The following is a 15,722-nucleotide window of genomic DNA, read 5'->3' as shown; positions in this document are numbered from 1 at the left end:
GGCTTCACTGCTGATCTAATCCCAGAAGCCAATGGTACTGCTGATAGGAATGAGCAGAGCAGGACTTGCTGTACAGGATTTTTTAGTGTAGCCTGTAAGCTGGCTCTGAGTCAGGTATGTATTGTAGATGATGACAAATACAAACCAACTACCCTGCAATGCACAGCACGAGGGCTCCCCTTGCCTTAGATGTAGGATTCTATCCATCAGCTGCACTTGGAAGAGGCTGGGGGGTAGAAAAGGACAGCAAACTAAACTCTCTGTCCTTTCATGAGTCATGAAAAAACCCCTCCAACTGTCTCTCTTTCAACAGCACATCTGTTTGGGTATTTTCAAGGAAGCTGGAATGCATCCTCAGAGTTCTTCCATGAGAAAAAGTAAACATGTAATATATAAAACGTTTTATTAAAACAAATATACAACACTTTATATACAAAAATAAAATGTACAAGAAAATAGCCCATTACAGCTTAGTGATTTGATTCCTATCTATTACACACACACACACACACACACACACACACACACACACACACACACACACACACACACACACACTGGAACCAATTCCATCCAGCACATGCTGATCCAGAGCATCCGTGGGATGTTACAGCTTGTGTGAAGTACTGGAGGAATCCCCACAGAGTGCCAGAAGGAATTTGCTAAAGACATAGTAAAAATAAAGAGCTCTGCCCCTATCAGTGCAAAATTGTTTCATGCAGCAGCTCTTGAACTCCTATGAGGAAAGGGATAGGGCATGCCTATGGCAGAGAGCATCCTATGAGTGCACCTGGGGAACAGACAAGGTGGAAGCAAAGCCTAAATCAGATTTTCACATTTAAATGGTCTATGTACAGAGTCTGAAAGGTCTGAAAGATGAACTATATGATAGAGTAAATCAAAGAAGAGACAGCCCATTAGGACAATTTTTCTGCGGAAGTGTAATGACAGTTGTTAAGCTCAATGTCACCAGTGTTGCACAGGTAAGCAGCAACCAAAACTAACAGGTCAGAGACTTATCTGCAGTGTCTCCTCTAAGTACTCTGTGGGTAAAGTGCTCATCATGCCACACATGGGGAGGATGGTAACCTGCTCCCTAGGCTTGTGGTACCCCACCAGGTCAGACTCCATGGTACAGCAACACCTTCCAGCAAAAGCTTCACCTCCAGAGCAATAAGGTGGGAGCTGCAGATGAGCACCTGCAGTGCCAGAGTCCTACTAGTGAGGTGGGGTTCCTTTTATACACTGAAAATGGTGTTTTTCATGCTAACCTTTCCAGGCTACAACTGAAACCAAACAGAAAAGCTACTTTCTTCCTTGAGTCAGTAACAAAAATTTTCTTCCATTCTTTCCAAGATTGTTGAAGTTTCTATCCAAGAGCAGTTTGTGGTTGGAGGAAGTCAAGGGTTTACAATCCACAGGGAATCACTTGCATAGTTGGCCTCACTGTATCCAGCCAGGAGAAGTCTAGACTGCTTTTCTGGTCAAAGAACCTGAAATCCACCTCTCCTAGATAAAAGGAAGCGAGAATGGACACTGAATTAATGCAGCAAGAGCAAAATAGTGTATAGATACATTAAAAATAAGTATAAAAAATTGAAAGATTTCTCAGATCTGAGAGTAAATGCTTTAGCCTATTATTTTCCTAAAATACATCCAACACTTTCTATTATGCTGTTTCTTTTAATCTATTGCTAGAGGAAATTCTTCAGATATATTCCAAGGACTTCCTGAAAGCTGACCTAACTTACACATGTATAACCCTGAAATCTGTAGGATTTGATTACTGGAGGCGTTTTTGACTTTTCCTTTTTAACACAGCTTTCCAGCAGGCTGCTTGGAAATCTCAGAGCACAAGGATGGTGAATTCCTCCATTTCCTTTGCTGCCTCCCAATTAGTGCCTTATCTGCCTTATCATCCTGTGGCCTTGACTGTCAGGGATAGCTCAGGAGCCTGTACCTGACGTTGTGTCAATGTCCATGTCCTGCTCCTTGTAGCTGTAGGTGCTGCACAGGGTCTGGCTGCCTGATTCGTTGGTGAGAAAGCCTTTGCCCCCAATGCTAGTGTTGTGCCAGTCTTGGGCTGGTCCAAGCAGCTGGAAGAGAAAGAGATGGTAAAAACTGCTCCTTCCCACTCTAGGTGCAATATTTGATTAACTGTCCTTAATTAGAAGACAGGTAAGCAACAAGATCAAGTTCTGTTTTCTCATGCTAAGTTATATAAAACTTGTTTTGTCACACTTGTTTAAAAAATAGTTCATGAAAAACAGCAAGGGCTGGAGCACCTTTTCACCTTTTCCTATCTTATCAGTGGGACGAGTTTGACATGTCTGGACATGCAGATTAGGAGCTAAACATGTCCAAGGTGGAGGGAAGGGCAAAATAGAAAAGTCTAGAGGATCTTTGCAGACCCTAATACAAGAACCTGAGATCAAGGAAATGGCCTCAAGTTGTGCCAGGAGAAGTTTATATTGGATATTAGGGAAGAAATTTTCATGGAAAGGATTGTCAAGCATTGGAACAGGTTGTCCAGCAAAGCAGTGGAGTCATCATCCCTGGGAGTTCTCAAAAACATGAGGATATGGCACTTGAGGACATGGTTTAATGAACATGGTGGTGGTGCTGGGCTGATGGCTGGACTTGATGTCTTAGAGATCTTTTTCAACCTTAATAATCTTATGAACCCCTACTCCTAGCAGTACTCAGTAACTTCCTGTGACTTTCACAAGAAGGGTGAATATTTCCATGGGTGTGCCCTCTCCAGTTCATGTTTGCAAAGCAGCTTTCTCTTTATATTTAATTTTTCAGGCTTCCTCATTAAGAAAGCCTATGTTCAGCTCACAGGAGACTGGATCAGATACCTGCTTCCCTTCCTCTCTTGGTACAAACACTACCTTTGGACAATTTTACTCTCACCAGAAGAGCTGGTTTTACCTTAAAAATATCTGGATTTATTTCCTCTTCATCTTCATCTGTGACTGTTTTGAAAGCACATTAAAAAAAAAGGAAGAAAGCATAGATGTCAACTTTTAGGCCTCATAATTCTGCTTCTTCACCACAGAACCTGCATCATACTCTCTTGTCACACAACATGACTACTTATTATTCATGCCCACCCCAGACTTCTCACAGCCCTTCATCTCTGATGCTCTTCAACAACTGCATGTTGAGGGCTCCAGCCAGCTCTGATGCCTCCCCAGGACTCAACAGAGCAGAGCCCACTTGCTATGGAAGATGACAGGAGGAAGATGATTTGCACCCCGACTGAAGAAACACTCTGGTACGTGTATGTTAATTACTTATTTCCCCAGTGGGAAGCATAGCTACCTCCACCATCTCTGCTGGAGCAGGTGGCATTTCAGAGCTTTTCACTCATGGGCAGGTGGCATGTGCCAGCTCTTCCCTTCTGCACCCTGGTTAGTTTGGTAACTCCAAATTCTTAAATCTATCAGAAGGGGGTTGTCTTTTCTACAAAACATCTCTTGTTTCTCCTGTTGGCCCAGGCACTCCTTCATCCTGATGCCTTGTCTTCAGCTTGCCTCCAGCAGACCAATGGAAGACTGGCATAGGAAAAAAGAAATACCCACCTTCAGAGGATGAAGCCAGGGGAGACACCTGGAGCTGGTAGAGGTCGTTGGTGCTGTCAGCCATGGTGACTTCCATTGCTGGCCTCCAATCAGTCAGGGAGCCGCTCACCTTGCAGGAGGACAGGTCTGTGGGATGCACCAGGAGTTGGTACTCACAGGAGACAAGCATCTCTGTTTCCTCCCTGCCAGTCTGACATTGCAGCTCCCCCAGCCCCAAGACTTATCTCTGACCATGTGTTTAGCACAAATGGCACTTTCCACTCTGCTCAGACCTAAACCCGGCATCTCACCTAAGGTGATGGCTGTGCTCTCCACCTCCACTTCCTGCCCTGCATAGTTATGAATGGTGTAGCCACTGTGGTCATCTGGCAAAGGAGTGTTGGTTAAGCTTTCTGCTGACTCTTTCAGCCTTGTCTCTTCATAACACTATGAAAACAAGGGTAAGCATGAAAGACTTGTCTAAGTACACGCAGGTTCCCATATGAAAAAAAGTTAAGAAAGAAAACCACCAAAACCTCTAGCTTCTTCAGCTGCCTCTACTGACACATACCTTTCTCTTGCTCCTGTTTCTTACTTCTCTTGAAGACTTTGACTTCCTTTCTGTGAAATAAAGTAAGACGAATGTGAGAAAGGGCTGCACGTTTTAGGCAAGTGTGAGCTCTTTGCAGCCTTGAAACCTGCTCAGCAAGCTCAACCACGAACAGCACCAGCCAGTCCCCATGACTTCTTGATGCCGCCTTTAGGCATGTTTAAGGGATTTGGGATAAAATTAGTTGTTTGTACAAGCTGTTCCTAGCAATAATCAGTGAGCAAGCCCAGTAGCACCAGTGCTACCAACAGGTCTGTTAGCCCCTGCTTTTATAGAGCAGGACATTTAAGTGCTGTTTTACCAGTGTAACTCTGGCTGGATTGCCAAGGGTTTACCTTTCTTCTGATGCTTCGTCAAGGGTGGCAGCATCCTGTAAACCCTGACAGCACTGGAGCCCCTGTTGATGCTTTTATCCTTCACTTCTTCAATGTCAGGCAGGGAATTCATGGCACAGCGGAAATTTGCCTTCCAGGTTTTTGGATCAGGATCTTTCTCACCTTCTTTATACCTTCCTATAAAGGCAGGTATAAGAAATGGGTTGTGTATTTTAGACTTTCCAGTGATGGTTTTTCCCACTAAAAGATACCAACATTCTATTTTCTGATATATACACTAGTGGTTAATCTAACTACCAGTGTAAGTCAAGGCAAAGAAATGCCTTGTTTAAGATAGTCATATGACTGATGAGAATGCAAAGCCAGCACACACCTGTATGAATGGCCCAACTCCGGAAAAGGCAGGCATCCTTCTCCATGTCCCAGCCATGCTTAGCTGCATGTTTCCATGGGATTTGAAATATCCTCTTATCCTGAAATTAAACCAATAGAGATTTAAATGCAAAAGAAACATCACATGCCAGTTTTCAATGATGGATTTAATCAGAGTTCTCAATTGCAGCTCAGAAATGTTATAACCCCCCCATCCCCATTCTAGATTTTAGGGCATGGGGGGTAATAACTATTGGCATATAACTACAACGGCTACTTAATCTATATTTTAATTAAATAGCCATGGTTCCATCTATTTTGTTCACAGCATTTAAGGCTTTTTATGGTTTCTGAAACTGGGAAAAAAACCCAAAGGTGCTACAGTACAGAAGTGAGCAATATTATCAACTCTATCCCAGAATAATTTCAATACATCTTATCTAACCCATTAGTACGTCATGAATTACAGCATTATTTCTAGATACACCTTGTCAGAGTATCCCTTTTTTAAGCTGCCCATAAGGTCCTGCAGCAATCCTACAAAAATGCAGCTTAAACATCCTCTTGGAATGGATATGGAAACTTCAGAGACTTGGTTCAATAAGCTCAGTGATCTCAACCTGTGCTACACCCTGGTGAACAGACCTTTCAGCCTTACAGACGAAAAATACAACATTTCTTTCAGGCTGAATCTTAAAAATTGAAGCAACTGGAGTATAATAGCAGCTGCTTATCTGGGGCAGGAAGTGACTTGGCTCAATGAGCAGCAGAAGTTAAAAGAGATTTTGAAGGTTTCTTCTTTCTCCAACATACTCAGAACTGTTTTCATTGCAATTTATCATTCCCATCCTGGGAATTTTCTGAGGGAAGAATGGAACTACTCCACTGTGTACCAACCAGAGCTACCTTTTCTGCAAACGAAAACTACTGCTTTTTAAACATAATGCTATCAAGTTTTCTCCATGTCTTTTCCTTTATGATCTTGACTTGCATTTAGTGTCATTTAAGAACAAGGATTGTTAACGATACACTAGTAGTACTACTAATAAAGTAGCGCATTAACAAACATTTTGTTAATGTACTAATAGCACAAAGCAGCCTCACCTTGTTAATCCATATCAGTCCTGGTATTTGATTGGAATCAATCTGCATTTCTAACCAGGGCCTCATGCGCATTCTTGACACTGGCATATTGGCTATGATAGAAGTAACAAACAGGTCAGACAAACACTCATCACTATTTCAACCACTCTACAGTGTCACTCCCCCCATACCTTCTGCGCTCAGCATCACCACCAATGCAACCGAGAACTACTTAATTCTCGCTCAGTGCCTCTCACCCGCTCCTGGAGGGAAATGCTTCCTGCTCCAACTGGCTTAGCTCCAAAATAGGGCTCGAGCTTGGAATTCGGCAGAGAGGCCGATGGCAGCAGTGAGTGTTCAGCCCGTGCTGCGCGGGGAGCTCTGCGTGGGACCGGCCATGCCGCGGGAAGCCCAGTTCCGAGCCCCGCTCTGGAAGGAGCGTCCCGCCAGCACCGCGACTGGCTGCGGGTGTCTCCCTCTCTACAGCCACGGACAGGCACCGACTGCACAAGCCTCCACTCTAAAGTTCATTATTAATTAAGCTGTGCAAGGTAGGGGGCAGCGGTCCTGCTTCAGGTGGGTATCCTCAATTCCACCACGACCCGTCCCGAGGAGCGGCGCCCGGCGCTGCCGCCGCAAGGACCGGCGCTCCCTTTGCACAAATTATTTCCTGTTTGCGGTGTTTTTCCAAGACACGCAGGCCAAGATTGCCAACAGAACATGTTTCTAACTTTCACCAGCAACCCGCTCCGCGGGGGCGGGACGAGGTCCCGGGAAGCGTCCGCCCCGGGCCAGGGTCTGCCAAGGGCTGCCCCGAGCAGCGGGGCTCGGGCCGCCCGCTCCGCCCAGCGCTAATCGGCGGAGCGGAGCCGTGCCCGGCCCCGCGGGCGCGCACGGACAGCCCGCCCGAGCCTGTCCCCTCCCAGGGCTCCTGCGCTGCACCGCGGCCGCTGCCCGCACAAGGGATGCGAGGTGCCCACCCGATGGCTGCCGGAGCGATGCGTCCGCTCCGTCTCCAAAACTCCTCCGCACGACAGAGGCCGGCGCCGCCGCCTCTTGACGAGCTGAGTGGGGCCGTGCCCCCGGCACCGCTCCCACGGACCCTGCGGGGCGCCTTCTCCTGAAACCCCCGTGGTGCGCAGAGTGGGATAGCATAGCATAGCACAGCATAGCATAGCGCAGGTTGCACCACGACCCACCTCGCTGCGTCGCGCACTGCCGAACTCTGGGTCCCCCGGCCGACGCGCACCCGCCGCCCGCCGCCCGGCTCTGCCTTCCGCCGGCCGCGCCCGCGGGTATAACGCGGCTGCTCCGGGATTCCCCGCGCCCGGGCCCGGCCGCCGCCCGGCCAATCCGCGCCGCGGCGAGGGGTGGACGCGCCCGCCATTGGCGGCCGCCGCAGCATCACTTCGGGGAAATCACGCTGTTGTAGCACCAGCGGCTCGGGGGGGCGCGGCTCCCCCGCTGCGAGCCCCGGCCCCGCCCCGCCACCCGCCCTCGCTCCCTCCGCGGGATCCAGCCTCAAACCGCGGGAGGATCCAGCCCCTGTTCCCTCGAACGATACGGTCTCTGTCCCACGGAGGGATCTAATCCCTGTCCCACAGAGAGGCAGCCAGTCCCTGTCCCATGGAGGGACCCAGTCCCCGTCCCCGCAAGGGATCCAGCCTCCATCCCGCAGAGTGATCTAGCGCCCTTCTCTAGGAGAGACGGGTGGAGTCACCGAAACAATTCTGGTGCGCACCGTGGTGCACCTAAACAGGGACCAGCGCGTGCCAGGTACCCACCCGGCCTCGGCAGACCAGTGGCAGGACAAGGGGAAATGGTCTCAAGCTTGAGAGAAGGATAGGTTCAGATTAGATATTAAAAATAAATTCTTCCCTGTGAGGGTGATGACGCCCTGCAACAGGTTGCCCAGAGAGGATGCTCTGTCCCTGGAAGTGTTTGAGGATATGTTGGATGGGGCTTGAAGCAGCCTGGTCTGGTGAAAGGTGTTGGCACCTTTAAGGTACCTTCCAATCCAAAACACCCTGGGATTCTGTGATTCTATGATAAAGGGTGACCAATGGTATTGTGCCCTCTTATCCCTCTTGGATGAAGCCTGAAGAAGGGAAATGGCATCATGACAGAAGGCTACTGAAACCATCAGGATTTCTCTTCAGTCCACTGTAACTGTATGACAAGGGGATTAGATTTTCACCCAGTGTCTTCAAGGAGCATTCCATTCAGCAGAATATTAGAGCATTTTTAATTACTTCCATAAGTTCAAGGAAGGTTTGTAGCCATATGCAACAGGAAATTGTATTGGGAGAGAGGTACAAAGATGCATGGGCAGCTGAGACAGAAGTGTGACACCACCACACCAACTGCCTGTGCTGGCAAGTTTTCTTTGTTTAATATAAAGAGGAAAGAAAAGCCCCAACCTGGTTTTAACTGCAGAGAAACCCCCTGTAGGAGTCCCATGATTTCTCTTAGCTAATGTTCTTTTGTCTGCTTGACACACTTGACTTGTGGTGCGATGCTCCAATCGGGTCTTTGTGCTGAGGGAGGCACCATTCACCACCAAGATATCACCATAGGTAAAGATACAACATGTTAGGTAAATTAGCAAATAATCAAAGAAGGAGAAATACTAGATATTACTAGACAAAGAGAAGCTAACATAAAGATAGCCTGAAAAAAAGAGAAGACAGAAGATATTTGATGTTTCAGTGTTAATGTCATCTACATAAATAGTCACACCACCTCTTATACAACCTAAATATTGACAAAAAAAAGATTATGCTGATTGCTTTTTAGCTACAACCTCCCATGGTTTGCTTTCACCACTCACCCAGCTTTAGAAAAAATTAATTCTGAGCTTCCTGGTTTCACGGGCTAAGGTCTGCACACGCCAAATCTATCAAACACCTTAAATGACTGAATTTTGATTAGTAATTTTCTTTTGATCCATGACTTCAGTACTCTTGAGACCCTCACTGGCTTTTTAGTCTGTATCTTGTCAGGAATTGACCAAATAAATAGACCTAGAATAGGAATGCATGAAGGAAAGTTAACAGCCCCACCTCTCAATCTCATCTTCTTTCCTTGGGTTTAAAGTCAGACAGATCCTACATAATGAAACTTAATTGACCTTTCTATCTGTGTCCTGTCCCACATCTGCACAGCATGTTTCCAATGGAGCGGGACCTGCCCAGGCTGTGATGCCTTATATTTGTTTGCTTTTTTGCTATCTTTCTGCTGAAACAAGGAAATAATAACTTGTCTCCACAATGTTATTGAGTGTCAGACTCCCTTACACCACATTTACAAAACGTTCTCCATATTAAACCGATTCCTTCTTCTCATTTATCCCACTAACACTAAACACCCTTTCAGCAGCTTACCAAATGTAGCAAAAATATGCACTTAAATTTGTCCTGTATAAAAGTATAATGAAGGAATAATCTCAGGGAGTCAATAAATGGTTGGCCATAAAGCCCTTCTGCTCCACCCAGTTAATCACCCAAGAATTTCCTTAATGTCAACATCTTCATTCTCTGCAGAATCATAACCCCGCTCCAGCTTTATTTCACAGGTGTCTTACCTTGGACGCCTTTTTCATATTCCCTCCTTGAATTTCCAATTCCCTTGTTTTATTGGTAAGTTGAGACACAGAGAAGCCGATCACTGACATATTTTATCTTTATATTTTATCTTTTATCATACATTTACTTGATCCAGGGAGATCCCAAGTCTAGGATTGTTGAATGCAGAAGTAATATTTGATATCTCTTTTAATACCAAATTCAATCCCAAGCATCTTCCAGCAAGTTGTGTTTGTTATCCTATAACATGTACATCTCCCTCTCAGCCAGTGCACTGAGATAAGGAGCTCCTAGGAAGATTACAATTTAAGTGATGCAAAAAATGTGACCTGGATTACATCAGCCATGGTGCTCCAGGAATGGCCTCTAAGGAGGGAGGGTTATGGATCAGATACAGAGGCTCAAACATGGGTCTCTTTTCTCTGGCATCATTGCTCTTCTTGTTGAACCAGCTCAGGATGGCTCTGATCCTGTGCTATAAGAAAGAAATCGTGGTTAATATAGAACTCTGTGTGTCAGGGGGTGAGCCTGAGGCTCCAAACATCCAGAAACACTTTGAGAAGCTGGAGGGTAAAGGGCAGAAAACCAGCACACTTCAGTGCAGACATGCTTGCTGATGTGGGTCCAGACTTAAAAGCCTCACTCACCTCCAGGTGAGCCTCAGATTCTAAATCTCTAAGGTGTCTTGGGAGGAAAGAGCTTGAGCATTATACCAAGTGCTCATGACAGTCTTGTCTTTGAAGATTCTCCCTTCCCCCGTGCATCCAACCTAGGGAGAAGGTCCACAGTGCTCTGACAATGGGGACATGGAGAGATGGAAACAGGGAGATATGGGGTTGGTGGCTGTCACAGAAAGTTGCCTCTGGTGACTTGGTAGTGAGCCCAGGGAGGCTCAGCATGCCCAGGCAGTATTTGTGAGAGGGGAGTACACAACCACAGGATGGAGCAGGGGTTTGTGGAGGGGAAGAGTCAGAGCATGGCGAGAGGGAGAGTCTTATCTCTTTCCTCGTGGCCTTGGCTGCTTCCTTCCATCTCTGCATAAGGACCTTCCCATTCCCAGACCCCACTCTGTGAAGGTTTGTTTGTTCCTCTTTTCTACGCGTTTTAAGAGAAACCTGCTCTAATTCAAGTCCTTTCTAATTCTTCCAATTCCCCACTGCCCCCCCCCACCCGCCTCTGTCTCCTTTCCCCATCAACCCAGAAACAAACCTTCCTTTTTTGGAACAGGACATTAAAATTGGGTGCAGAGCCATTCCTATAACCTCAGCATTATCATGGTTCCCCACTAAGGAGCACCCAACTGCTGCTGCAGTTGGTGACAGAGGTCATCCGTGGGCAAGAAATGCCTCTTTCTCCCAAGGGCTTTCCAGGCGGTGAGGGGTTAATGCAGAGTGATTTTTTTTTTTTTCTTCAGGAGCAGGGATGGAGTATCAACCTTAAAAACTGCCAAGACAGACAACCAAAACTAGATGTTTCTGGGACAGAAGCTGTGAGGGTGCAGAGCTGTCTGCGAGCTGTTTCCATTTCTTATAAATGCCTGTTTTACAGAAAGGAACTTTGGTTGAAGCACATGCAGGAAAATGAATGTCAGAAATGTTGAAATTCTGCCCAGCTGGCATGATGTAATCCCAGCAAGTGCTCTGATCTGCAGGCTACAACAAATATATCCTGGGATGGGCCGTTTACAGTTTCCTGGAATTGGAAAGAACTATCTCAAGACTCAAAATCATTCCAGTACTTCCCAGTGATAGCACAGCAAACTTTTTAATTAAACCAAAAAGAAATTCTGTGCTTGTTTTAATGGGAATAAAGGAAATTGCAAAAACTTCACTTGTGGACTTTCTATGCTCCTTACTTTCCTCTCCACCTTAAAGGAGGACACAGTCATGCCATGAACAATTAGCTGAGGGAAGTCCTGTGAGCTGCAGGCACCTGACAGCTCTGAGAGTTTTGCTGACAAGGATGCACACTTGCAGCAGCTTGAGCTACCTGAAAAAGGCCAGAGAGAGCTTGGCCTCTCCTGGTGCACATGGATCTTCACCCAGGGCACAGTGGAGCAGGTGTGGGACCGTCACAGTGCTGTGCCCTGTGACCCAGGGTGCCCTGGTGTCCTGGCATCCTGGCCAGTAACCCCCCCAAATCAAATGGGAATTTGTGCACTTGAAACTGTGGGAATCCTGCCAGTGAAGCTGGGGTTGATATCAGTAGAAAAACGGTGAGTTGTGTCTTCAAGTTCTTTTATTTGCCCTTAGAGTATCCATCTCAAAGTGGGAATGGACCTCCTACCCAATTAGCCATCTGCAGAGCAGGTGTCAAGCCAAAGGGACAAGCAGCATGTTGTGGGAAAGGCTGGCTGTGCCTGTCATCTGGCTCCTGGCTTGGAAAGTTTGCTCCATCCTGGACTGATTGGAAAAGGTGCCAAACTTCCCAGCTGTCAGAAGGGAAAGACAGGCCAGTGCCTGTGGCAGTGTGGTGCTGTGCCTCCATTGAGGCCACCCCCACCTCTGCCCAGCCCCTGCCTGCACCTCCTGCTCCTGCCTGCACCTCCTGCTCCTGCCTGCACCCTGCTCCTGCCCTCCAGCAACTGGAACAGGCTAGCGTGCCTGCACACAGGAGGCAGGAAGACCCTGGGGATGGACTCCCGCCCTCCAGGAAAAGTCAGCTGGAAGTGGAGGCTGCAGTGCAGTGACCTGTTAGTGTTTCACCTCTGCTTCATCTTGGAAATAACATCCATAATGCCTGCTTTGTTTGAAATAGTCTGTCTTGTCCTTGTCCAAAGAGGGTGCCGAAACAGAAGCTGTGGATGCCTGGGCCAGTCACCTAGTACCATGAGGAGCCGAGGGATGGAAAGTGGAGGCAGGATGCAGTGGGAAGGTGGCTTGTCCCATCTGGGATAGACTGCAGGTGAACAGCAGGATGGGACCTTGGTCTGAGCTGGGCTGCTGGTCTCAGTGCTGAGGACAACCACGGTGGTATTGAGGATCTTTAGGACCATAGCAAAGAGTGAAAAAAATGTGCTAGAATCTGAGCTGTATTCCCTATATTTTAATTATTGAGTGACTTTTAACCTTGATGCCAACTGCAAACATCTCCACCCAGACCAGACTATGAAGGAGAACAGCAACCATAATGTATAATACCACAATTTACATAAGCAAGACTCAGATTTGGTGCTTGAAAGACACCTGTCTCAGGCAGGTATGGTGCCCCTGTCCTGTCTGCCGGGGCCAGAGCATTCACAGCTGTCACTTCTGGCTCTTGGTTTTTTGATGCTCTCAAAGGGGGTTCTGTACTGGTAGTGTCCCCCCAAGAAGACAGGAAAAACCGAGTGACACATCCAGCTGGATGCTGGAGGAGGGAACCATGACTCAGCTGACCCACTGCTGAGGGACAGTGGTGGATCTGCCATGAGGGAAGGACTTCTTGCAACCTTTTTCCAACCAAGGAATGGAGGGACCCCTTGAGCAGCACCCAGAGAGGGGGACCCTGGGGAAGGGAGCAGCTGTCCCACACGATTCCTTGTTCGAACTCATTGCCTTCCCCTGTTTGGTGTGAGTGATTTTTTTTTTGAAATTAACAAAGATTTAAGTGGTTTTTATAATTATTTTTTAACATCATCTGCAGTCGCAATGGGGATTCCCAACCACCAACTCACCAGCTGTGGCTGAAATCTCAGATCAAAGAGGTTTTATTGTCCCCTCCCTTTGTTTTTTTGTTTGGATTTTTTTGTCCTCCCTCCACATTTTGTTTCCGCCTTCTTTTTTTTTTTATGCTCACCCACTTTTTTTTGCATCCTCCTTTGTTCGTGTCCCCCTTTTTTGTCCCTCCTTTTTTTGCCTTTCTGTTTCTTTCGTCTTCTCTCCTCCCCCCCCCCCCCCCTTTTTTTCCCCTCCCTTTTGTCTTTAATCCTTCCCTCTCTTATCCCCCTTAATTTCCGTGTCGCAGTTGTTCGTGGTTCATTTATTCATTTATTCTCTACCCTCTCCTTGCTCACCCTCGTTCCCCTCCACCCCATTCCCGTCCCGCTCGTCCGGCCGTGCCCAGTTTCGTTTCCTGCAGGAGCAGCGGCGACCGTAGCGGCTTCCGGGAATCGGCACTGCCGGGCGGGGCGGCGGGAAGGCGGTGGTGGGCAGGGACAGGGACAGGGACAGGGGCAGGGACAGGGACAGGGGACAGGGACAGGGACAGGGACAGGGACAGGGACAGGGACAGGGACAGGGGCAGGGGACAGGGGCAGGGGACAGGGACAGGGACAGGGGCAGGGACAGGGGACAGGGACAGGGGACAGGGACAGGGACAGGGGCAGGGACAGGGGCAGGGACAGGGGACAGGGACAGGGACAGGGGCAGGGGCAGGGGCAGGGACAGGGACAGGGACAGGGACAGGGACAGGGGCAGGGGACAGGGACAGGGGACAGGGACAGGGACAGGGGCAGGGACAGGGGACAGGGACAGGGGACAGGGACAGGGACAGGGGCAGGGACAGGGGCAGGGACAGGGGACAGGGACAGGGACAGGGGCAGGGGCAGGGGCAGGGACAGGGACAGGGACAGGGGACAGGGGCAGGGGCAGGGACAGGGGACAGGGACAGGGACAGGGACAGGGACAGGGGCAGGGGCAGGGACAGGGGACAGGGACAGGGACAGGGACAGGGACAGGGGCAGGGGCAGGGACAGGGGCAGGGACAGGGGCAGGGGCAGGGACAGGGGCAGGGGACAGGGACAGGGGCAGGGACAGGGACAGGGACAGGGACAGGGGCAGGGGACAGGGACAGGGGACAGGAACAGGGGCAGGGGCAGGGACAGGGACAGGGGACAGGAACAGGGACAGGGGCAGGGGCAGGGACAGGGACAGGGACAGGGACAGGGGACAGGGGCAGGGGCAGGGGCAGGGACAGGGGACAGGGACAGGGACAGGGACAGGGACAGGGGCAGGGACAGGGACAGGGACAGGGACAGGGACAGGGGCAGGGACAGGGACAGGGGCAGGGGACAGGGACAGGGACAGGGGCAGGGGCAGGGGCAGGGACAGGGACAGGGGACAGGGGCAGGGGACAGGGACAGGGACAGGGGCAGGGGCAGGGGCAGGGACAGGGACAGGGGACAGGGGCAGGGGCAGGGACAGCGGCAGGGACCGGTCGGAAATTCCAGCCGCCTTGCCGGGAATCCCCGGCCACACCGGGAAATCCCCCCCCTCCCCCCCCGGGCACCGGCCTGCTCCTGCCCTGATCCTCCGCGGGGGCTCGGGCACCCCTCGCCGAGCCCGGAGAAGGAAACCAGGGTTGCTCTCTGGGATGAGTAATGCTTGTCGCCGGGTCAATTAAAGTGCGAAAGGGAAGTATTAAAGGTTAATTGAAGTTAGTGTTGTTTCACGTTAAGGGTATTATGCTGTTTTCCCTGGCCATGCTAGAAACGATCTATATATAAAATTTAAAAATTACGTAAAATATAACAATTATATAATGGGTATGTTACTTATATTTTTAAAATATAGTCGAGAGCCCCCTGGAATATTTGTATATACTATATATAATATATATTGCACTTAAAATACAATAAATAATTGTATATAATTCCGCACATATTTGTACTGTCTATATGTTTTTCCCCCTGGGCATGATAGAAAAGATGATTGTTTTGAACTTTCTTTATAAAGTCAGCGTTAATACTGAAGTGCGGCTGGAGCAGTTCTCCCCTGCAGCAGGATAGAGGTGGGTCGGAGGGCAGGTGTCTGCAGTGATTTGGGGGTACAGCGACCCAGACAGAGCTCCCATTATCTTTTGAGCTCTAAAGTTCCTTTTCTTTTACTGACCCTGAGCTCGTCTTGCTGACACTGAGCTCGCCCTGCTGAATCGTGCCAGCAATTTGGTTCATTATCTTCTCACGGGTAGTTTCATTTTCAGGCTTTGCGTGCTCATTTCTCCTCACCATTCCTGGGTGCTTTCCACGGCCCCGCTGTAGCTGGAGCCAAATCAACCCATTTCTTTTTCTCTACCTTTTGGCCCCTCTCAAAGGGCACGCTCTGAATCCAAGAAAACCTGTCCAGGGAACTTCCCCGTGAGCCTGCCTGGACTGAACTTGTATGCGGCTGCACCCGAGGTTAAACCGCTCTGCTGACTGTCGCCTCGTTCTTTAGGCAAGAGGCTATCGATATGTTCTGGGCTATCGCCTCCT

The 15,722-nt window shown here is 48.9% G+C and overlaps 1 protein-coding gene across 2 annotated transcripts; it reads right to left on the bottom strand.

Annotated features, from left to right (window-relative positions):
• Window positions 1–392: 392 nt before the first annotated feature.
• IRF1 (interferon regulatory factor 1) lies at window positions 393–7,267 on the bottom strand. Of its 2 annotated transcripts, none has more exons than XM_062502278.1 (10): window positions 7,166–7,267; window positions 5,988–6,079; window positions 4,885–4,984; window positions 4,512–4,688; window positions 4,138–4,187; window positions 3,878–4,013; window positions 3,588–3,713; window positions 2,935–2,978; window positions 1,961–2,096; window positions 393–1,509 (listed from the first exon to the last, which is right to left on the bottom strand). In XM_062502278.1, exons 2-10 carry the CDS (start codon window positions 6,072–6,074, stop codon window positions 1,409–1,411), a joined length of 957 nt encoding a protein of 318 aa, XP_062358262.1. In that variant the 5' UTR covers window positions 6,075–6,079; window positions 7,166–7,267; the 3' UTR covers window positions 393–1,408. The 2 variants fall into 2 exon arrangements, with proteins under 2 accessions (XP_062358262.1, XP_062358261.1); XM_062502277.1 differs by lacking the exon at window positions 7,166–7,267 and adding an exon at window positions 6,158–6,303.
• Between the last annotated feature and the right edge of the window lie 8,455 nt (window positions 7,268–15,722).

This window comes from Cinclus cinclus, chromosome 14 (assembly GCF_963662255.1).
Source record: "Cinclus cinclus chromosome 14, bCinCin1.1, whole genome shotgun sequence".
Classification (NCBI taxonomy): Eukaryota; Metazoa; Chordata; class Aves; order Passeriformes; family Cinclidae; genus Cinclus; species Cinclus cinclus.
This window is presented reverse-complemented; position numbering and strand designations above follow the sequence as displayed.

Excerpts from the sequence above, each read along its gene's own strand:
- IRF1 (XM_062502277.1), bottom strand. Across the intron at positions 4,985-5,987 it reads GACTGATATGGATTAACAAG|GATAAGAGGATATTTCAAAT; the intron begins GTGAGGCTGCTT and ends GTTTAATTTCAG. Across the intron at positions 4,689-4,884 it reads GAGTTGGGCCATTCATACAG|GAAGGTATAAAGAAGGTGAG; the intron begins GTGTGTGCTGGC and ends CTGCCTTTATAG.